We start from the raw sequence: 22,063 nt of genomic DNA, 5'->3' as shown, positions 1-22,063 counted from the left end.
ACCATTTCCCACATAGGGGGGGAGTCAGTGGGGAGAGGGACAAACCATTCCGTGTGGGACAGGGGAGTGTTCATGGGGCGCCCAACCCCCCAAAAGAACCAGACCCCCCCCCCCAAAAGGCACCAGAGCCCCCAGCCCCCCCAAACCACTCTCCACCCTCTGTACAGCCGTTTATTGCGGGCGGGGGGCTCTGCTCGCTTGGGGCCGGGGGGCAGCAGCCAGGGGGGGCCGCCAGCGCCCGGGGGTCCCATCCCCGGCTCCTCCATCACCGGCAGCCGGGGGGGGCACGAGGCCCGCGGGGAGGGGGCGGCCGGGGGTGGCCGGGGGTCCCGGCGTGTCCCGGCACGGCCCAGCACGGCGCGGCACAGGGCGCACGGCAGACGAAGCGCAGGCAGCGGGCGGGGGGCAGCCGGGGGGCACGGGCGAAGCTGCGGGGGCCGGAGGGGCCGGGGGGGGCCGGTGCCCGGTGCCCGGTGCCAGCTAACTGGTGCCCAGCGGGAAGGTGGGCGAGTGGCGCTCGGTGCCGATGGGACGCGAGGGCACCTCGGCGAAGCCCACGTGTCGCCGCTCTGGGGAGGGAAACGGGGAGGGGGTTAGCACCGGGCCCGGTGGCACCGGGGACAGCGGGGATGGGGGGGGGTGACAGCCCCACGTACCCCCGGTGCCACCGTCCTGCTCCTGCCCCGGCTCGTCCTCGTCACCCTCCGCTCCCTCGGGGTCCTCGGGGATCTCGGACACCGTCAGCGACTTCAGGTCCTCCTCGCGCTCGTCGATGCCACCGGCGAAGGACACCTTCTGCCCGCCTGTGGGGACCGGCACGGTGGCCCCGGGGACGCACGGCGGGAGGTGACCCCGCTGAGGGGCGGGGGGGACGCGGCACCGAGCCCTGATGCCCGCCCGGCGTCCCCGGGCGAGTGAGCAGCCACGTCCCCTCGCTGTCCCCGTGTCCCCCAGCATCCTCATCCTCCTGCCATCCCTGTCCTGCTGTCCCCAATCCTCCCGCCACCTTGTCCCCCACCATCCTCACCCCTCCACCACCTTGTCCTCTCGCTGTCCCCATCCTCCTGTCCCTCCGCCATCACCTCCACTGTGTCTGTCCTCCTGCCGTCCCTCTGCCATCCCACTGTCCCCCCCCATCCCCGTCTCTCCGCCACCGCCGTCCCCATCCCGTTACCTTTCCGCTTGTGCGCCTTCAGCCCGGCGGGGAAGTAGCTGCGCTCGGCTCTGCCCTGGCTCCCCGGGGCTGCCCGGGCGGGGGTCGATGAGGCCGGGGCACCGCGAGGCACGCGCGGCACCGGAGCGGCACCGGGGCCGCGTCAGACAGCGGCCGGGGGTCCGGCTGGCGTCACCGGCCCCGCGGGGGACGGGGACACGTGGGCAGCAAGGACAGTGGCCCAGCCAGCCCGTGTGCCAGCCCTGGCCTTGTCCCCGCGGGCTACAGGGGTTGGTGACCCCCGTCCCCACCTCCCCGTGTCCCCCGGGCCCCAGCAATCCTGTCCCCACGTACCCTGGGCTTCTGGTCCCCGTGTCCCCACATCCCCGCGGCTCTGTCACCCCCGTGTCTGTGTCCCCGCGTCTCCTTGTCCCCTGGGCTCTGGCAGTGCCATGTCCCCATCCCGCGGATTCCAGCAGCCCCATCGCCACACCCCCTGGGCTCCAGAACCCTCTCCCCACGTCCCTGTGTCCCCAAGGCTCTGGCATCAATGTCCCCACACCCCCTGGGCTCCAGAACCCCCTCCCCACGTCCCTGTGTCCCCAAGGCTCTGGCACCAATGTCCCCACATCCCTTGGGCTCCAGAATCCCATCCCCATGTCCCTGTGTCCCCAAGGCTCTGGCACCAATGTCCCCGCATCCCTTGGGCTCCAGAATCCCCGTGCCCGTGTCCCCGCACCCCCTGGGCTCCAGAACCCCCTCCCCACGTCCCCCGTGTCCCCTTACCAGACTCGAGGGCACTGTCGGGGTCGCAGCCGTCATCGGGCTCCCCATCGGAGCTGTCACCCCCGCCCATGCCGCTCTCCAGGTGGGACTGCACGATGCGCTGCACCGCTGGGGACACGCCGGTGTCACCGGGCACCGGGAGCACCGGCAGGAGCACCGGGGTGTCCCCCCAGCCCCCGCGCTGTCCCCGGTGTCCCCGCGGGCGGTACCTTTGAGCGAGGGCGGGGTGTAGGCACACGGGTTGGTCCTCTTTGGTTTGAGCAGGCAGCCCTCGCCCGACGAGCGCTGCGGGGGGAGCGGCGTCGGGATGGGGGGAGCCGGTGTGCCCCACGGGGGTCACCGCGGCCCCGGGAGAGCCGGGAACCCCCTGCTGAGGTGGGGGGCTGCGATGGGGGTCCCACGATGGGGCTGACACCCACCCCATCCCCAGCAATGAGGACCCTGCTAAGGGGATGTGGCACTGGGGACATCCCATGATGGGACCCTGCCTTGGGGGCGGATGGAATACTTGGGACACTGTCCTGAGCACCCCTCCGTGGGGACCCTGATCCTATGTTGGGGACCCCCCTTATGGGGACACTGCCATGAGGACGTGGCATTGGGGTCCCCACGATGGGGACATTGCCTTGGGGACGTGGTTTTGGGCTGCCCCTGATGGCGACCCCGTTATGGAGACCTCGTGTTTGGGACTCCGTGGGGATGTGGCGCTGGGGACACGGTACTGGGGACATTAGGGGGGTGACCCCGCCACGGTCACGCGCTGCTTTGCACAAACTCCCCAGCCTGGCTCGGCTCCATGTCCCCATCCCGTGTCCCCGTCCCCGGCGCTGGCGCCGTGTGCCCGTGCCGGGAAGGAGCCGATAAGCTCCGGGCGCCGGGGCTGGGCCCCGATAACCCCCCCGGGGGACACGGGACAGGCAGCGGGGTTCTGTTGGGGATCCCGGCGCCCACTCACCTGGTAGGGCAGGTTCTCATCCTCTGTGTCAGCGGCGCCGGGGAGAGAAAGGTGAGCAGGACACGGACACCCGGCGGGGCCGGGCAGGGCCGTGCCCACCCTCGGACCCCCCTCCAGGGGTTACCCTGCCCGCCGGGCACCCGCGACCCCTCCCTGCCACCCCCTTCCTATGTGACACCCCGTCCCCTCCTTGCCACACATCCCATTCCACAGGTGACAGTGCATCCCACCCCCCCCACGTCCCCTCCCTGCCACAATGTCCCGTCCCAGCCACCATGACAGACACCATGTCCCCTCTCAGACACCGTGTCCCATCCCTGCCACCGCCTCCCGTCCCTGGGCCGGCCGTCCCCCGCCCCGCTCACCTGGGGACGAGTGTTCGGAGAGCTGGAAGAGCATGGCCGGCGTGGGCCTCCGCCGGCGGATCTGGGGCACAGCGGGGTGTCACCGGCTGGGGACGCCCCGGGTCCCCTGTCCCCTGCCCTGCGCCCCAGGGACACGTGTCTGCACGTGTGTGAGCGTGTGTGCGCCTGTGGGTGCAGGGCCACGAACCCACCCGGCACGGGGTCCCCGGGGTGTCCCCAGTGCATCCCAGCCCCACGAGAGCCCCAGGCCAGCTCCTCCGGGGGGACTCCGGCTCCGGCGTGTGCTGGGGATGTCCCCTCGGATTAGGGACAACCGGCGGGGGTGGCTGCACCGACACGCGGCGTGTCCTGTCCCCTTCATCCCGTCCCTGTCCTCATTCTGTGCCCTCTGTCTCATCCCTTCCCTGCTCTCCTGTGCCATCCCTGTCCCTGTCCCCCTGGCACAACTCTCCCTGTGCGGGACCGCAGCTTCCGCGGGGACCTTGGAGCTCTCTCGTCCTGTCCCCGTCCCTTTCTGTGTCCCCCACGCAGTCCCGTCCGCTCTGTCCCTCCCGTCCCATGCCCACTCCGATCCCCCTTGTCCTGCTCTGCCGGTCCCATCCTCTCCCTCTTGTCCCCTCTGTCCCTTCCGATCTCCCCCGGTTCCATCCCCTCCCTCCCTCCCTCTGTCCCCTCCCACCTCCCCTTTGTCCCATCCCCTCTGTCCCAGCGCATTCCCCCGCCGTCCCCTCTGTCCATTCCATCCCCTTCCTTGTCCCCTCCGATCCCCCTTGTCCTGCTCTCCCGGTCCCCTCTCGTCCCTCCTGTCCGTTTCAATCCCCTTTGTCCCATCCTGTCCCGCTCTGTCCCCATCCCGTCCCCGCTGTCCCCGTCCTTCCCCGGGGCTCTCCCGTGTCCCCCTCCCGTCCCACGCGCTCCTTCCGGGGGTCCCTCCTTGCCCCGAGGTCACCGGCAGCGCTTTGCCCTGGGGGACAGGAGGGATCCCCGGGCTCCCCGCTCCCCTCTCCCCGCTCCCCCCTCACCATCTCGACGGCGCGGGGGTCCAGGTTGCTGGGGGGGGCCGGCACGGAGAACTGGATCTTCTTGCGCTCCTTGGGGTCCATGGCCTTGGCCGGGAGTCACCGGAGCCAGTGGGGGGGTCTCTGGCACCGGTACCGAGCGGAGTTCGGTGGCACCCGGGGCTCGGTACGGCGAGGAATGAGAGTGGCGGGAGGTGGGGAAGGCAGAGCCGGTGAGGAGGAGGAGGAGGAGGAGGAAGGAGAGGGAGGGAGGACACGTCTTCCTACCAGGAGCTGAATTATTCATCCCCCCCTCCCCGGGCAGGGGGGCTGAGGCCGCGGTAATGAGCCCTTGGGGAGCCCCCCAGGGGGTTCAGCCAACCTGTGGGGGGTCCTTAACCCCTTCCCTGCCGTGGGGGACCCCGCCTGCGGTGGCCGGTTGCGTTGGGACAGCGACGGATGGCTCCGTATGTGTCCCTGTCCCTTATGCCTGAGTCTCCCCAGAGGTGGGGGGCAGGGGACAGAGGGACAGCCGCTCCCACCCCTCTGTGGGCAGCGGCAAAATTCCCCCTCCCCCCGGCTGCTCTGTGCCACACGGGACGGGGCACCACTCTGGAGAGAGTGGGGAGAGAGTCCCTACCTGTGGGGACATGGGACTTCCAAAACATCCCATCCCCGGTGTCCCGGGGGTCCCTGCACCCCCAGCTGCAGCCCGCAGGGTGTCGGGGGTGCGGGGGCTGTGTCTTCACCGAGGGCTGAGCCCACCTGCCCTGGCTCTTGCCCAGTTTTTGGAGATTTTCCCCATAGAAAATCCCAGGGGACGCAAAATATTCCCCTGGGGAAGGAGGGGGGTGTTCATCCCCCAGGGCAACGCTCGGCACCAGAACTGCCAGGCAGGGATCGGGGGACACCGAGGGCACCTCTCCCGGTCCCACGGAGCCACAACCAGGGGGTCCCCATGCAGGGGGGGACAGCCGGAGCGGTGGCTCGTCCCCTCCTGGGATGTCCCGGGGCGGTGTCGATGGAAGCCGCCTCTAAGCAGGAACGAGGAAGGGGGAGCTGGGAACTGGCTCCGTCCCCCGGATCTCCCGGTGCTCCAACGGCTGCGGGTGGCCCTGGGCCAGCAGCCACCGCTCCAGCAAAATATTTACCCGGGTGGCACCGAGCCATGGACCAGCCTCCCGCCCGCCCGGCACCACGCGGCAAAGCCCGGCAAAACACGGCGCAGCCCGGCCCCGGGTGACAAATCCTGGCTCTGGGTGGCAAATCTTGGCTCTGGGTGGCAAATCTTGGCTCTGGGTGGCGAATCTCGGCTCTGAGTGGCAAAGGCCAACTCTAGGTGACAAAGTCCAGCTCCGGGAGACAAATCTCGGATCTGCGTGACATATCTTGGCTCTGTGTGACGAAGCCGGGCTCTGGGTGACAAAACCTGGCTCTGGGTGACAAACTTGTGCCTGTGGCACAGCCCAGTGAGCGCCTGGATGGGGACAAATCAGGGACAGGCGCCAGCAGAGCCCAGTGTCTTCACGGAGACCAAAATCTGGGGACAAGGTGAGGGGTCCCTCTGTCACCCTGGGTGTGCCGGATGTCCCCGTGCCAGGCTCTGAGCACCGTCCCCATCCCGGGACCCGAGTCGTTATGGCAACAGGTTCCCGGGCTCCATCCCGCTGCTGTTCCCGCTTCTCCCACCCACGAAGACGCCGTGTGAGGGGGTGGCCGGGCCCCCTCCCCTCCCTGCGCTGCGGCAGCGCCGGCACCCGCAGCCCCCCGGGATCGGCAGGCGCCGCCCGCGCCCGCGCCCACGCACCGTCACCCGCGGGTGGCACCTGCAGCGTGGCACGGGGAGAGGGGGGGGGGGACCGCACCGGGCCCGGAACACGGGGGGCACCTTCTAGGCACACGTGTGGCACACATGGCCCCGCTCCTCGTCGCCGGGACGAGCGCACCGTGGGCACCCACCCCGTGCCGTGCCCGTCCCCGTGCCCGTGCCGCGGTGCCGCGGGGGCTGCAGCTCCGCGCAGCAGCGAATCCTCCCGCGGAGAGAGTAAAAATAGCAGCAGGTTGAGGGAAGAAGCGCTCGCCCCCCGCCAGCGGGCACCGGCGAGGAGCCTGCGCCCACCGCGGAGCCCTGGGCACGGACGTGGCGCGGTGGCACCGGGGGGTGTGGGGATGGACCGGCGTGGGGAGGGGACAAGATGGGGACAGAGCGTCGTGGTGGGGGGGGCATCGTGGGGACGGGGTGCCACGGGGACAGGGTGTGCTGGGGGTGGAGCATCGTGCCCAGCGGGGTCCCGTGGGGACGAAGAGCCCCAGGGATGGGCCACCGTGGGGACAGGGTGCGCTGGGGGTGGAGCGTGGTGGGGACACGGTCCCACGGGGATGGAGTGTCCCAAGGATGGCGTGTGATGGGGACAGGGTGTGCTGGGGATGGGGCAGCTCGGGGACAGTGTCCCACCAGGACGAAGTGCCCCAGGGATGGAGCGTGGTGGGGACAGGGTGTGCCGGGGACAGTGTTGTGTTGATGGGGTACATCGGGGACAGAACCTCACTGGGACAGGACATCGTAGGGACAGGGCCTTGCGGGGACAGCGCATCCTGGGGACGATCGCACGGTCCAAGGGTGAGTGCCGGGGGGCGGGGCCTGTGCACGGAGGGGGCGTGGCCACAGGATGGGCGGGGGTCGGGGGTACCGGGACCCCCCCGCTCTGTGCCCTTCACCCCGGTATCCCCCTCCGTGTCCCCCACTCGGCCCTGCGGGGGTGTCACTCCCCCCGCTCCCGGGTGTCCCCTCCCAGCTCGCCCTGGGCTGAGCCCCCCGAGCCCCCCTGCACCCCAAGACCCCCCCGTGGGCGCAGCCGCCCCCCAGGAGCTGCAGCGGGGGCGGCGGGTGGGAGCCGGTGCTCCCCTGGGTGCAGAGGAGATGCCGGGAGTGGGAACACGCGTGGGAGCAGAGCACGCGTGGGAGCCCGAGGGGGCGGTGGGAGGGGGGGGCGCAGGGGGCTTAACCCCTTCACTGCTGGGAACACCCCCAGCGACCACCCTGGGGGGCTGCAGAGGGGGGGAAGGGGGCCTGGGAGGGACCTTCCCTAAATGGGGGTTCATGGGGGGCTGGGGAAGGGTCACCCCGTGCCCTGCTCAGGGACGCTGGGCAACACTGGGGGGTGAGATGGGGAAACTGAGGCAGGACTGGGGGGGTGCATCCCTATAACCCAGAGCCATCGGGGGGCTCCAACCCCATGTTTTTAGCATGAAGTGGGGTGGTCTGCAACCCCCTACCTCCAAAAAGTGCGGGGGCACGAGGAGGGGCCGTGTCCCGGGATTCCCGGCAGGATGGGACATTGTGTCCCCACACCTGGCAGCACAGGGCTGGCCATGTCCCCAGCTCAAGGAGGAGGAGTCGCACCCCTGAAGCCCCAAGAGGGCGGGCAGGGGGCTGCATCCCCCCGGCCCCCCGGGCTGTGCCCGCTCCTGGTGCCCTCACCGGGCCCGTGCGCCCGTCGGCGGCACGCGGTGGCAGATGTCGCTCCCGACGCTGGCACGGCCGGGCTGGCACGGCCACCCGGGGCTGGCACGGCCGCGTGGGCTGGGCAGCGGCTCAAGGGCTTTGGCACGGGGCGGCCGGAGCGGAGCCGCGGCTGGAGCTGCCCCGGTTGACCCGTGCCAAGCCTCACACCCGCACCACGGGGTGGCACCGCGGGCACCGGGGGGTCCTGGGGCAACACTCCCGAGGTGGGCACCCACCCAGGCGGGGGTTTGGGGGCTGGTTTGGGGGGCTCATGCACGCAGAGCCCCGTGCCAGGGTGGGCCCGGCTCAGGAGGGACGGAACGGGTAAAACCTTGAGGGGGGAACTTTGTGGGGGAAGCCGGGGAGGATGAAGGGGGAATGGGAAGGGGATAAATCTGGGGGGGTTCCAGGTAAGGGGTGCAGTGGTGAGACTCAGAGAGGCAGCCCGGGGGTCTCCTCTGCCTGGGGGGGACATCCCGTGCCTCAGTTTACCCACCTGTAGCACGTGTCCTCTACCGCCTGAAGCCCCTCCCACCCCCTTCCCTGCGGAGGTGGGACCCCCAAAGGATCCCAAAACTCCTCCTGGTGCCCCCACGGAGCCCTGCCAGGGTGGGCTCAAGGCGGGGGGAACCCAGCCCCTCTCCCCCTGACCCCCCCGGGGGGGTCCCGGCCGCCAGCACGGACCAGTTTGCTGCCTCCATTCCCAGAAGAAAGAATAAAGTTAAAACATCTGTTAATTTATAAACCAATTTAACCATGACTGGTTAATAAATAGCTTCCAGCTGGCACCCCCACCCCGCGCCGGGCAAGGGGGGGCCAGGGGGGCACAGCCGGGCTCGCCACTCTCCCGCAGCCCCTCCCGGGGTCATTGTCACTTGTCCCCGTGGGGGTGTAGGGGTGTCCCCGGGGATTTAACGGGGAGAGCCCGGTGCCGGCGGGGAGGGGACACGGCCGCGGTGCCTGGCTCAGGGGGAGACGCAGGGGACAGTGTGGTGCCCACGGAGGGGGGGGGTCTGGTGGTGCAGGGGGGGGTCGGGGCTGCGGGGACACGGTGAGGGGGGGTTTGGGTAGGGGAGGAGGGAGCGGGGAAGGAGGAGTCTGGGGAGGGGGGTGTGGATGATGTGCGTGCGCCAGGGATGGGCACGTGTGTGTTTCGTGCGTGTGCCAGGGCTGTGCACATCTGCACGTGTGTGCCAGGCGTGTTCACGCGTGTGCATCCAGGACTGTGCCCCCCACTGTCCCCCCACCCCAGCGGGGACACCCCATCGATGCTGCTGTCCCCACAGATCCGCGACGTGTCCCTGTGGAGCGTCTTCCTCGCTGCACACCGATCCAGGACGGAAAAGGGCCCGGCCCTGGCATTGTGGGGTGCCCCTTGCTGCCCCCCATCCCCTCTCTGGGGGCCGTGGGTGGAGGTGCAAGGCCGTGAGCCCCTCGCCCCGACACGTGTCACAATAGTAATGTAATTTGTCCCTTAACAATGGGCAGCTTGAGGTTTATATTTAATTACACCGCTCGCACCAACCTGAACTCACCCTTATTCATCAATAATGCATGGGTTTGTGTTTATCGCTGCTTAATTAATCTGTGCTTACGACAATTAAAGGCTCGCAAAATCCCCCAAGGTGGCAGCGGGGAGCGGCTGCGCCGGGCTGGCGCGGTGGTGGCGGTGCCAGCCTGGTCCTGGTGCCAATGTGGTCACCCTGACAGCACGGGCACAGTGCTGGCGTGGTGGCAGTGCCAGAGCGGTCACGGTGCCAGTGTGGTCAGTGTGGCAGCGTGGTCACCGTGCTGGCATGTGCTGGCATGTGGTCACTGCACCAGCGGGGTCGGGGTCGTGGTGCTGGCAGGATCATGGTGACAGTGTGGTCACGGTGCCAGTGTGGTCACGGTGCCAGTGTGGTAGCAGTGTCACTGTGGTCACTGTGCCTGTCTGGTGGCAGTGACAGTGTGGTCATGGTGCCAGCGTGGTCACAGTGCCAGCGTGGTCACAGTGCCTGTCTGGTGGCAGTGTCGGTGTGGTCACAGTGCCAGCGTGGTCACAGTGTCACTGTGGTCACAGTGCCTGTCTAGTGGCAGTGACAGTATGGTCACAGTGTCAGTGTGGTCACAGTGCCAGTGTGGTAGCAGCGTCACTGTGGTCACAGTGCCTGTCTTGTGGCAGTGACAGTGTGGTCACAGTGTCAGTGTGGTCACAGTGCCAGCGTGGTCACAGTGTCACTGTGGTCACTGTGCCTGTCTGGTGGCAGTGACGGTGTGGTCATGGTGCCAGTATGGTGGCAGTGCCAGTGTGGTCACAGTGTCACTGTAGTCACAGTGCCTGTCTGGTGGCAGTGCCAGTGTGGTCACAGTGTCACTGTGGTCACCGTGCCTGTTTGGTGGCAGTGTCGGTGTGATCACGGTGCCAGTGTGGTCACAGTGCCAGTGTGGTCACAGTGTCACTGTGGTCGTGGTGCCTGTCTGGTGGCAGTGCCGGGGTGGTCACAGTGTCACTGTGGTCACCGTGCCTCTCTGGTGGCAGTGACAGTATGGTCACCGTGCCTGTCTGGTGGCAGTGCCAGTGTGGTCACAGTGTCACTGTGGTCACAGTGCCTCTCTGGTGGCAGTGACAGTCTGGTCACAATGCCAGTGTGGTCAGTGTCACTGTGCTCACCGTGCCTCTCTGGTGGCAGTGCCACCATTCAGGCACAGTCACCATGCTGGTGTAGCAGCGCTGGCCACTGAGAGCCAGCCCAGCTGCCAAGCAGGGTGACCCCCCGGGTATCCCCATCCTTTGGTGCCAGAAGGGGTGAAAGAAGACCCCCCACACACAGCAATGGGTACCCCCACCCTATCCTCCCTGCCTCAGTTTCCCCACAAGGAAACCACCAACACCACCCCATCCATCACCCCCTCCCATCCCCCATTCCTCCTCCCCGGCGCTTTTCCCCCGGTTTCACTTTTCCCTGCCCACTCTGCACGCCCTGACGCCCTCGCTGTGCCAGGGCTGGGGGGGTTTGTGCCCCCCACGCCGTGCCAGGCCAGCTCTGTGCCTTTAAGCAGGATGGCACGGCTGTCCCGGATCAGCCGGAGCGCCTATTAAATTTTTATGCGAAGTGTAAATGGGCCAGGTCTCCAGCTTCCCGCTCCCTCCGAATGATTTATTACTCGCAAATACCACAGAACTAATTAGTATAGTAATTAATTAATACGAATTTGCATATTTGCATGTGCAATTAGTGCAGTGGAGTGATTACTCTGAAAATGAGAAGTTGGGCCTGTCAGATGGGAGTGTGAACTGGAGTGGAAAAGCCTCGTGAAAACGATCCCGGGCGGCGGCGGCGGCGGCACCGGGCACGAGGCGGCGCCGGGCGGGCGGCGGCACCGGCGAGGCCCCGGCGTGGAGGGGTGGGGGCCTCAGCCCGCGGGACGCCCCCTTTCCCCCATCCCATCCCAGCCCCGAACCGTGGGGACCGCTCCATCCCTCGGCCATCTCCATGGCGACTGGCTGTGCCAGGCGCATCGCCATGGCAACGGGCCGGGCCACGCAGCCTCGCCATGGCGACTGTCGTCATCGCGCTCTGTCGCCATGGAGACCCTCCCCATCTCCCCAAATCTGCTCCCTGACAGGCCCCCCCACCTCGGGGTTGGGGTGGGGGGGCTGCTCCTTGGAGTGGGGGTCCCCAAAAGCAGCCGGGAGGGGGGATGGGGGTCCCAGGTGTCCCCAGGGACTGGGGGGAGCACCCCGGGGTGCCCCGTGTTGGGGTCCCCTGTGCTGTGGGGGAGCAGCTGAGCTCTGTGACAGCAGCACCGGGCTGGACCCGCTCCCAAGGGATGTGACCTGAGACCCCCCCCAGGGTGGGGCTTGGCACCCCCAGCCCCACAGCTCCGAGTCCAGCCCTTGGCCTTTGTCCCAGGTGCCTCCCAGGTGCCCCTTGCCCTGTGCCCGCCTCTCTGGCTGGGGCCTGACACGCTCAGAGCAATTCCAGGAGGGCCAGCAGCTGCCTGTGCCTGGTTTTGGGGGGCAGGCAAGTGAGGGGGGGTGATGGAGGGGGCCATGGCTACGGGCAGCCCCCTCCACCCCCGTGTGCCACATCCCCCCAGCACCAGGCCCTGGCAGCCCCCAAAATGGGCCCGGGCAGCTGCCACCTGCCAGGGGAGGCTGGGGACACTGCCAGCAGCACCCACTCAGCTGTGCCCGCACGGGTGGCACTGCCAGTGTGGCCACAGTGACCATGGAGAGGCTGCCATGGCCACTCCTGAAGCCTGGTGATGTCACAGGCCAGCTCTGATGTCACAGGCTTTTGTGACATCATCAGGGCGGCCTTGTTACCTCAGCAGCAGCCAGCTCTGCTGGTGGCACAACAGCAACTCCCTCCAGCCCTGGATTGGGGTCCCCTGTCCCCGACCCCACTGTCCCCAAAGGGCATCTGACCCCAGCAGGGGCAAACACACCAGGTGACAAAGGAGTGTGGGGCATGGGGGACAAATCCTCTGTGTCCCCACCCCGTGATCATCTGTCCCCAGCCCCCGGTGGAGCCGCAGCTCCGGCAGTTTCCCACCGGGCAATTCCCGGGTGTCACTTTCCTAATTAACAACGTGTGGCTTAAAAAGCACTTGTCAGGTCCCTGGTGCGTGTGTGACTGTGGGGGACAGGCTGAGGGGACAGGCTGGGGGGACAGGCTGAGGGGACATATTTGGGACACAGGTGGGGGATACGAGCAGGAATTTGGAGGCCCTGGGAGCAGTGGGTGAAGCAGCCCCAGGGCTGGCACGGCACCTCCCCATCCTCCTCTGGAGGAGATGAGGGAGTTCCCCGAACCCCCCTGATGCCAGTGCAGCCAGAGCCCCCCTCTGTTCCCTCAGCTTCCCTCCTCCATCAGCTTCCTCCTCCCATGACCCTGCACAGTCACCGCTGCGGGGACATTTAGGGACACGGGGACGGGCAGGGCACCACCCACCCCTCCCCATCCCCCCGCAGCCGGGGCCCTGCTCACCCGAGGACTGGAGGATGCCCAGGTTTGGCTCCTACGAGGGTGGAGCCGCTCCAGGGACGCGGCCCGAAGGCAGCGGGGACAAGGACGGGGACAGGGATGGGGACAGGGACGGGCTCAGCTCCTGCTCCCGCCGCTCTCCTCCCCTCAGTGACATTCCCGGCGGTGGCTCCGCCGCACGTTAGCGCATCCATCTCTCCCCAGCCTTCACCTCCCAGAAATATTGCAGTGCGGAGCCGGCTCCATCTGGCAGCGGCCCCCGCCTCCCCCCCGCCACCGCTCGCGGGGAGATGCCGGAGCCGGATCCATCGCCCGGGCCTCGCTGAGGGCTAGCAGCGGTGACAAGGGACAGCCGGGATGGCCACACCGGGAGGGGACAGCGTGGCCTGGCCCGCGGTGACATCGGCGCGCCGGGGCTGTGGCTGCGCCTCGCCCCACGCGGGGCCCCTGGAGCCGCCGCGGGCCCAGCTGGCTCCCAGCCGCGTCCCGGCACCACCCAGCACCGGCTCTGCCAGTGCCGACCTGCTTCCGTGCCCTCCCCGTGTCCCTCCCCGTGGCACATGTCCCCTGAGCCATCGATGTCGTGGGCAGGGTCCCCCCCTGCATCCAGCGCTTCCTGCTGGAGGGAGGGAAGGGATGTGGAGGGTGGAATTTGGGGGAGGAAAGAGCTTCGTGCCTCAGCCAAACTCCTCAGTGTGCCTGCCTGGCACCGAGGCCACCAGGGAGTGGCCAGGGACCAGAGGTGGCAGCGCTGGGACAGTCGGTCCCTGCACACGGGGACCGTCGGTGGGGGGAGGAGCCGAGCCCTGGGGTCACTGGGCCATCTCCGCCAGCCTCCACACCCAAAAGGGCAGCGCCCAGCCCTGCCCCTGCTCCCATCCTGCCCCCAAACTGCGCCTGGCCCTGTGTTCAGCCAGCCTCAGCTGCCCCTGCTCCACAGGACAGCCCCAATTCCCGTGGGGAGGATCCTGCTCATCCAGACCTGGTGCTGCGCTGCCAGATCCCTGCTCACCTCTGCGGATGAGGCCCCTTCCCAAAGCCACCCAAGGACCAGGATGGGGCTGGCCCTGCCACCCCCGGCCGTGGTGGAGGGGACAGCACAGGGACAGCGCTGGGATGCCACTCCTGCCCTCCCTGTGGGCCGTGTCCAGGCCCAGTCCAGCCCAGGGCCGTTGGCAGTGCCCGCTGTACCCACCGAGGCAGAGCTTTGGGTTTTCATCTCCCTGCTCCCCTTTCATCTCCTCTCCCTGTTTCATGTCTCCACTTTCTTCTCCCTCCAAGCACTGCGCATGCTGATGAGCCCACCCTCGCCCTCACCGGCTGCTAATTAGGCTGTAATGGGCACCCTGGGCCAGGGGATTGTGCCTCCTCCCTGTCCCCATCCTTGTCCCCACCCTGGGCCAGGGGCGTGCACCTCCTCCCTGTCCCCATCCTTGTCCCCACACTGGGCCAGGGGATTGTGCCTCATCCCTGTCCCCATCCTTGTCCCCACACTGGGCCAGGGGCTTGTGCCTCATCCCTGTCCCCATCCTTGTCCCCACATTGGGCCAGGGGATTGTGCCTCATCCCTGTCCCCATCCTTGTCCCCACACTGGGCCAGGGGATTGTGCCTCATCCCTGTCCCCATCCTTGTCCCCAGGCCAGCTCGGCCACTCGCTCTGCGGCATCTCCTCATCCCCAGGCACAATCAGGGCCCCCATTTGTCCCCCACGGGTCACGATTCTGATGCCAGGAACCAGGGCACCGGCGGCTTCACTGCCCTGACACCTGGGCTGTGCCCACCCTCCAAGGGCTGGGGACGGATGGCAGGGCAGTGGGGACACACCCAGAGCTGGCTCTGCTGTGCCTCGGGCGGGCTCCCGGTGCTCCGCGGTCCCTGCGGGTCACCACCGGCAGAACGAGGATGGCGGCAGCAGAGGGAGCCGAACGGCGCGGCGGGGAAGGGATGCCTTGTGCCAAGAGGATGCCCGGGAGTCGGTGCCCAGCGTGGCACCGGCCCTGGCAGGGCTGGGGTGGGCCCTGCCTCCCTGCGGGCCGGCCCCGGCCCAGGTGCCATCTGCTCGGCCGCAGCCGCGAGTGAAGGCGGGAGGGCTCGTGCCGGGGGGACGCTCGCCACCGGAGGAGCCCCTCTGTCACATCCAGCCCTGGCACCTGCACCGGGGGAACGGGCACCGCTGATGGCCCTGGCAAAGCCCCGCTGGCCGGGCAGGGCCGGCCCTTTGTCTGCGTGTGGGCCCTGCCACCGCTGCCACCGTGTCCGCGTCACGGCCGTGCCACACTCGCCTGGCACGTGCTGCTGTGTGGCACCCAGGCCCTGTCCCCACCCCTCAAGCCAGGCAGGGCCTGACGCCCTGGTTTGTGGGGACAGAGGACATCCAGGACATGGCATCGGCAGGATGGGGACAGCGGGTGATGGGAAGTGGCTTCTAGGGACACTGCGTTTCCGTGGCCCAGCTGGTGCCCACCAAAAGGGCAGCGGCGATTCCTGGGTGCCCAGTCACTGTGGTGGGGACACATTTGGAGGCTGGAGGGTGGCAGAGCAGCGAGGAGGTGCCTGACAGACAAAGGCCTCGTTGGCAGCACCGTGGCACGGCCGGGCCTCGGCCAGCAGCACCGTGGGATTGGCACCCGTGGGGGCTCAGCCCCCGTGTGCACAGGGAGGGTGTGAGCGTGCAAGGGGGTGTGTGCTGCTCTGTGTGTGCCCAGAGGGTGCCAAGGGCCGGGAGGGGCTGTGCCACAGCGTGGAGGGGACCTCGGCGTGGCTGTGTGGCCGCGGGGCTGCCACCCGCACGGGGACACGCGGCCCTGCCCACGCCACACCTGCAGCCCCCCGCCAGCACCGGCGCGGCCAAACCGGGCACTGCCAGCACCTCTGCCGTGCCCCAGCCCGTGCCAGGCCCTCGCCATCGCCTCTCGGCTGCCGGCTGAGGGTGGGGACGGAGCCGGGCGGCCGCGGCGGCGTTTTGCGGCGAGCCGCAGATGCCAGCTCCCAGCGAGGGTCCCCGTGGCATCGCCCCCCTCACCCCAGCGCCCGCCTGTGTCCCTGCCACGCTCGGCCCGGCCGGGATGGCCGCTTTTCCCGCTGGCTCCATTGTTCCTCCCGGCCCCGCCATCGCCTGCATCTCGCCCGGGTCCCATTTTGCAGCGTGTAGGCAGAGCTGGAGATTTGGAAGAGGGTTTTTTTTTTTTTTCGTTTTTTTTTCCTTTTTTTTTTTTTTTTTTTTTTAGAGTACAGAGTGACAGATGGCGAGTCCTCCTTCCCCAGAGAGACAAATCTCCCTGAATGCAAGCGCATGTCAATCATTAGCTCTCATGTGATAGCTCTCGCGCATGACGTGCCAACCATATGGCACTGGCAGCAGAGCTGGTACCCCCTTTGCTGGGTAGAGATGCCACTCTCGCCTCCTTTTGGATAGAGGACTGCAGGAGGCTGGAGCACCTCAAGGAGCCGCGTCCCGCTCCCAGAAGATGCTGGGAACAATGAAATAAGAATTCCTGCGGTCCGCCCGAAGGTGAGTTATGTAAGAAGTGGAGGGTTGGGAGGGCAGCGGAGGAAACTTGAATGGAGAAAAGGCAACTTCCATGTTGATTTTGTTTCTCCGCCACGTCTCGCCCTTTTTTCCCCCCATCTTTCGTTCTCCCCCGGCCCTCGGTTCTCCCGCTCCCCGCGGGCCCCGCTGATGGGGTTTTCCCCCCCCTCCGAAGTCCCCCCCCAAGGGGGGTTCTTGGGGTTTCGACGCCCCCGGTCCCCCCCCCCCACCCAAGCCTGGGCGCGCCCGGGGCGCCGCGGTCCCGGTGGGACGGAGCGGGCAGCGGCGGCCGAGCGGCATCAACGAAATCAGCGCGGAGCCGCCGCGCCGCCGCCCCGGGGGGGCCCGACCTGGCGGAGCCGCCCCCCCGCTCCCCCGCGGCGCCCCCGGCCCTCGCCCCGGGCGGTGCCCCCCGCCCCGGCCCCGCCGCGCCGCCCGGCCCCGGGGGCGCCCCCGGCAGCGCCGCCGCCCGCGGCCACCGCGCCCCCCCCGGGGGCCCCCGGCCGCCCCCGCCGCCCCCCGCCGCCCCCCGGTTGGTGCCGCCGCATTTTACGGGCCGCGCTCCGGCGGCCGCGGGGAGCCCCGGGGCGGGGAGGGGAAGCCGGGCGCGGCTGACCGGGCCGGAGGGGGTACGGGGGGTACCTGGGGATGCGGGGGGAGGCGGCGGTCTCGCCCCGACCCCCCCCGGCCCCGGGAAGGCGGTGGCGGAGCCGCGACCGGGGCCGCTCCGCGCCCGCGGCAGGGAAAAGTTGGAGGCGTCAAAGAGGGACCGGCGACACCGGGCCCGGACCTCGGGGCACCGCGGGGAGGGCATCGGGCGGGCCGGGAGCGGGGGGGGCGCGGGGGGTGTGCGGAGGAGCGGGAGAGAGGCGCGGGCGGCGGCCGCGGGGACCCCGGCGGTGGGGCCGGCGGGGGTCGCGCTGGGGCGGATTCGCCGCACCCCGAGAGAGCCCCGGTGGCCCCGGGGTCGGGCAGCGGGGGCGGGGGGCGGCGGCGGGCGGCCCCGCGCCCAATTCGTTTTCGCCGGTCCCGGCGGGTGGGAGCGGGGCGGGGAGGGGGGGCGGGCGGCGGGGCCGCCGGTAACGCCTGGCTCTTTGCCCCCCGCTGCAGCCACCATGTTGACGCGACTTTTCAGCGAGCCCAGCCTGGTCCCCGAAGTCCCGAAATTCCCCGGTTGGGCCGAGGAGTGCGAGGAGGATGCCCGGAGCGAGAAGGAGGAGCGGGCGGGGAAAGGCTGCGCCCTCCCCGAGGAGCCGCCCGAGGGTTCGCTGGGAGAGAGCAAGGAGGAAGGGGAGCTAGGAGGGGACGAGGAGGAGGAGGAGGAGGAGGAGGAAGGCCTGGAGGAGGCGGAGGGCGAGCGGCCCAAGAAGCGCGGCCCCAAGAAGAGGAAGATGACGAAGGCGCGGCTGGAGCGGTCCAAGCTGCGGCGGCAGAAGGCGAACGCCCGGGAGAGGAACCGGATGCACGACCTGAACGCGGCCCTGGACAACCTGCGCAAGGTGGTTCCCTGCTACTCCAAAACCCAAAAACTCTCCAAAATCGAGACCCTCCGCTTGGCCAAGAACTACATCTGGGCTCTCTCCGAGATCCTGCGCTCGGGCAAGCGGCCCGACCTGGTCTCCTACGTGCAGACTCTGTGCAAGGGGCTGTCCCAGCCCACCACCAACCTGGTGGCCGGCTGCCTCCAGCTCAACTCCCGCAACTTCCTGACGGAGCAGGGGCAGGAGGGGGGTCGGTTCCACGGCCCCAACGCCGCCTCCTTCGCCGTGCACCCCTACCCCTACCCTTGCTCGCGGCTGGCCGCGGCGCCCTGCCCGCCCGCCGCCGGCCCCGGGCCGCACGGGCTGAGGACACACGGCTACTGCGCCTCCGCCTACGAGAGCCTCTACGGCAACACCTCCCCCGACTACAACAGCTCGGAGTACGACGGGGGGCTCAGCCCCCCGCTCTGCATCAACGGCAACTTCTCCCTCAAGCAGGACTCTTCATCCCCCGACCACGAGAAAAGCTACCACTACTCTATGCACTACTCGGCGCTGCCCGGCTCCCGCCCCGCCGCCCATAACCTGGTCTTCGGGTCGGCGGGGATGCGCGGGGGGGTCCACTCCGAGAACATCTTCCCCTACGACATGCACCTCCCGCACGAGCGGGGCCCCATGTACGAGGAGCTCAACGCCTTCTTCCACAACTGACCCCCTTCTCCCCCTCCCCGAAACCCCCTCCCCATCGCCGAGGTGGCGGGGAGAGGGGGGAGGCTCCCCCACACCCCCCCCACCCCACCCGCGGCGGCCCCGCGGACCGGCCCCCGGGGCTCTGCCGTGGGCTTTGGTGCAATATGGGGACCCGGCCCCGGCGGCGGGTCCCCGCGCCCCGTGGGGACAAAGTGCTTTTTTGGGAGGATTTTCCCTTTTCCTTAATTTTTTTATTCTGGTCGATTTCGTTATTTTTAAAATTTTCATTATTTATTGCTACTTCTTTATGATTGAACGTAATTTATTTAGTTATTTTATTATTATCGTTGTTATCGTCGCTATTATTATAATAACAACTATTACAGCTGCTATTATTATTATTATTATTATTATTATTATTATTATTATTATTATTATTATTATTATTATTATTATTATTATTATTATTATTATTATTATTATTATTATTTTAATATTATTATTATTTTCCAGGGGGAGACGCCCCGCACGGGCCGACCCCCCCCATCCAGCCCACCGAAGCCCCCCCCGCTACCCAGCACGACCCTCTGGGTCGAGCCGCTTCGTTTCATTTTTAATTCGTTTTAATTAAATTTTATACATTCATTTTTAAACGTTTTTTTCCCCCCACCTCCCACCCCCATTTTGGGCCGTTTCTCCCCTCCCCAGCTCTGACCCCGACCCCCCCGGATCCCCCCGGCATTGGACACCCGCTGCCCCGGCCCGTGGGAGCGAGAGGAGCCCGCGCTCGGCGCGGAGCGAAACTTTCCGAAGCAATAAAGAGGCGCAGGGAGGAACGAACCCCAATTTCTATCTATGCAAGAGGCCCGGCCCGGCGGACGCTCCGAGATGCACTTTGCTTTGGGGGGGCCCCGGCCCCGCTCCCCGCCCCGGGAGCTCCTCGCAGCGCGTGTGTCAGGACGTTTTTTACCTGTTTTAAAAACTTGAAACGGAAAAAAAAAAAAAAAAAAAAAAAAAAAGGAAAAGGAAAAAAAAAAAGGAAAAAAATAATGATGATAATTTAAAAAAAAAGAAAAAAAAAAAGATCCTCCCCCCGCCCCAGCGGAGCCGCCCCGGTTTTCCCGAGCTGACGGAGCCGGGAAGCGCAGCCCGCAGCTATGCAAGCGGGGCTCCGGGGGGGCTGGCGGGGCTGCGCCCCCCCCGCGGCGCCCGGCCCGGGGGTCTCCGTCCCGGTTTGCCGCATTCCTTCAGCCGGGAGACGCCGGGAAGCCGATAATGCTTTTTTTTTGGTTGGGTTTTCTTTGGTTTTTGGGATTTTTTTTTTTTTTTTGTCGGAACCTGCCCGCACCACCTTCGAGAAACCAGCATTTTTAGAGACCAGGGAGGAGGAGAGGAGGAAGATTTCTCAGAAATGTTTTGAAAACGAAAAAAAAAAAAAAAAAGGAAAAAAAAAGAAAAAATGGGGGGAAAAAAAGAAAGAAAAAAGTTTTGGGAAAAAAAACTAAAACGGGGAAAAAACTGAAAAAAAAAAAAAAAAGGGAAAAAGAAACAAAAACCCACAAACCGTTGTAGCAAAGGGGACCCGCTGCCCGACACCAGAAGTGCTTTCGTGTTTCCGTTCCGTTTCATTTCGATTAATAAATATTTATGGCCAACGATATGCAAGACCCCCCCGCGCCGGGCGCCGATCCCGCTCCCCGGTCCCGGTTCCCGGTCCCCGTCCCCGCCGCCCGGACACTGCTCGGCGGCGGCGGAGCGCGGGGCGCGGGGCCGGGGGCCCGGCCGTTCTGCATGCACCGGCCCCCTCCCCTCCCTCCCGGGGCCGCCCCCCCCCGGCCCCGCTGGACGCTCGCCGCCCGGTCCCGGCCCCGCCAGGACTCGTCGGCCGTGACGAGCTGCCGCCGGTGCGATCGCGGCGAGGCTGTAATTACCGAGCGTCCTTCGACGGCGATTAATAAATATTCAATGTTGACTCCGCCGCCTTCGCCGCTTTCCTTCCGCCCCGGGGGCACCGGGGGCACCGGGCCGAGCCCCCCGTCCCGCCCCCGGCGGTGCCAGCGCCGCTCCCGCCGCCCGAATGCGCGGCCCGCGGGGCGGCGGCGCTGATATAACGCGGCTGTGCCCCACGGGTGTCCCCCCCGGGACCGGGGAGGCGGTGTCCCCCCCTCACCAATAAAGGCACCGGGATCCGGTGCGGCGGCCCGGCTCGGTCCACCGGCGGTGACACCGCTGCGGTCCCCTGGGAGCGGCAGCTCGGGGCTCGGTGCCCGGGGCTGGCACCGGGCCTCGGCGCCGGTGGCCTCGGGAAGGCTGCGCGGCGGCGGCAGCCAAGGCCGGTTCCTCGGCGGCGGCCCCGGGAAGCCGGTCGGCTCCCGGCGCCGTGCCCGTGGCTGGTGCCGGTTCCCGGTGCTGCTTCCCGATGGAGCCTCGGCTCGGTGCCCGGTGCCAGCGCCGGTGCCAGCGCCGATGCTTGTGCCGGTTCCTGGCGCTGGCGCCCGTTGGAGCCCCGGAAGCTCCCGCGCCGGTTCAGGGAGCCGGTGTCCATGGGAGCCCCGGGACCCTCGATGCGGTGCCCGATGTCCGGTGCCGTTTTCGGTACCGGTGCCAGCGCCGGTACCGCTGCCCGGTGCCCGGTGGAGCCCTGGCAGCGCGGTGCCGGTGCCCGGAGCGGAGCTGTCCGCTGCGGCGGTGCTGAACGGCCGCCCGGGCTTCTTAACGGCCGTCGGTTTATTTACCGACCGCACCACCGGGGCTCACCGCCACCCGACGGCCGCAGGCACCGGGCAGCGTCGGGCACTGGGCTCCCGGTCGGGGGGGCCGGTTCGCCCCGGGATCACCGAGCGCCGGGGCCACACAGGGGCTGCGGGGACAGAGGCACCGGTTTCCTCCCGGGATGGGTGTCCGGTATCCGCGCCCCGCAGCCCCGCGGCTTTTGGGGATAAACCGGGCCGGTTTAGGGTCGGGCCGTGGCTGCAAACTGGGGCCGGATCCAGCGCGGCCCCGACGTGCTGGGCCCGGTCGCAGAGCCGCCGGTGTCGGGCCCGAGCCGGGGAGCGGATCCGCCACGGCCCCGCGAGCCGCTGCAGCGGCCCCCGAGCCCCCGGTCGGGCCCCGGCACTCGCCGCTCTCCTCAAAGCAGCGGATCCTCTTCCGACGGCTCTGGCCCCAACCTCCTCCCGGGACTCGTTTCTCGGGGGAAAAAGCCCCGGGAGGACCCGGGGATAACCGATGGGGCCGGGCGGAGGCTCCGTGGGGCCGAGGCTGTCGGTGTGCGGGGCCCTTCCGCCGCCGTCCGCAACCGGCGGCACCGGGGCCGCGGCCCGGAGCAGCGGCGGCGGAGGGCGGCCGCCCCTGCGGAGGGGAGGAGGGGGACGCGGGGGCCGGGGGCTGCGGGGGGGCGCCGACATCTGCTCCCGGGGCCGGCTATGCCAGGGGGTGCCGGCCCCGGTGGCAGGGCTGCGGTTTATGTTCAATTGTCGGGATTTTTGTTTCCCCGGTGCCCCGCCGAAGATGCGGGAAACCGCCCGGCTGCTCCGGCAAGGCCCGGCCCCGCAATGCGGCCCCGCACTCGCTGCACGGCCCCGGTGTAAAGCTCCGGAGAACGGCCCCGGTGCAAAGCTCCGGTGG

At 67.9% G+C, this 22,063-nt stretch overlaps 2 protein-coding genes across 2 annotated transcripts; one reads left to right on the top strand and one right to left on the bottom strand.

The window, feature by feature from the left end:
- Nucleotides 1-157: 157 nt before the first annotated feature.
- On the bottom strand, nucleotides 158-4,439 carry PPP1R1B (protein phosphatase 1 regulatory inhibitor subunit 1B). Its single transcript, XM_084222148.1, has 8 exons — nucleotides 4,282-4,439; nucleotides 3,260-3,320; nucleotides 2,895-2,917; nucleotides 2,149-2,224; nucleotides 1,940-2,047; nucleotides 1,175-1,243; nucleotides 657-803; nucleotides 158-569 (listed from the first exon to the last, which is right to left on the bottom strand). Exons 1-8 carry the CDS (start codon nucleotides 4,360-4,362, stop codon nucleotides 481-483), a joined length of 654 nt encoding a protein of 217 aa, XP_084078274.1. The 5' UTR covers nucleotides 4,363-4,439; the 3' UTR covers nucleotides 158-480.
- Nucleotides 4,440-17,380: 12,941 nt separating this feature from the next.
- On the top strand, nucleotides 17,381-18,457 carry NEUROD2 (neuronal differentiation 2; the record flags this gene model as incomplete). The annotated part of the gene is made up of 1 exon (XM_084222073.1): nucleotides 17,381-18,457. The coding sequence occupies one exon, from the start codon at nucleotides 17,381-17,383 to the stop codon at nucleotides 18,455-18,457; it is 1,077 nt and encodes a 358-aa protein (XP_084078199.1).
- Between the last annotated feature and the right edge of the window lie 3,606 nt (nucleotides 18,458-22,063).

This window comes from Fringilla coelebs (genome assembly GCF_963513975.1).
Source record: "Fringilla coelebs genome assembly, chromosome: 27".
Taxonomy (NCBI): domain Eukaryota; kingdom Metazoa; phylum Chordata; class Aves; order Passeriformes; family Fringillidae; genus Fringilla; species Fringilla coelebs.
Note: the sequence above shows the minus strand (reverse complement) of the source record. Positions and strands in the feature narration are given on the sequence as shown.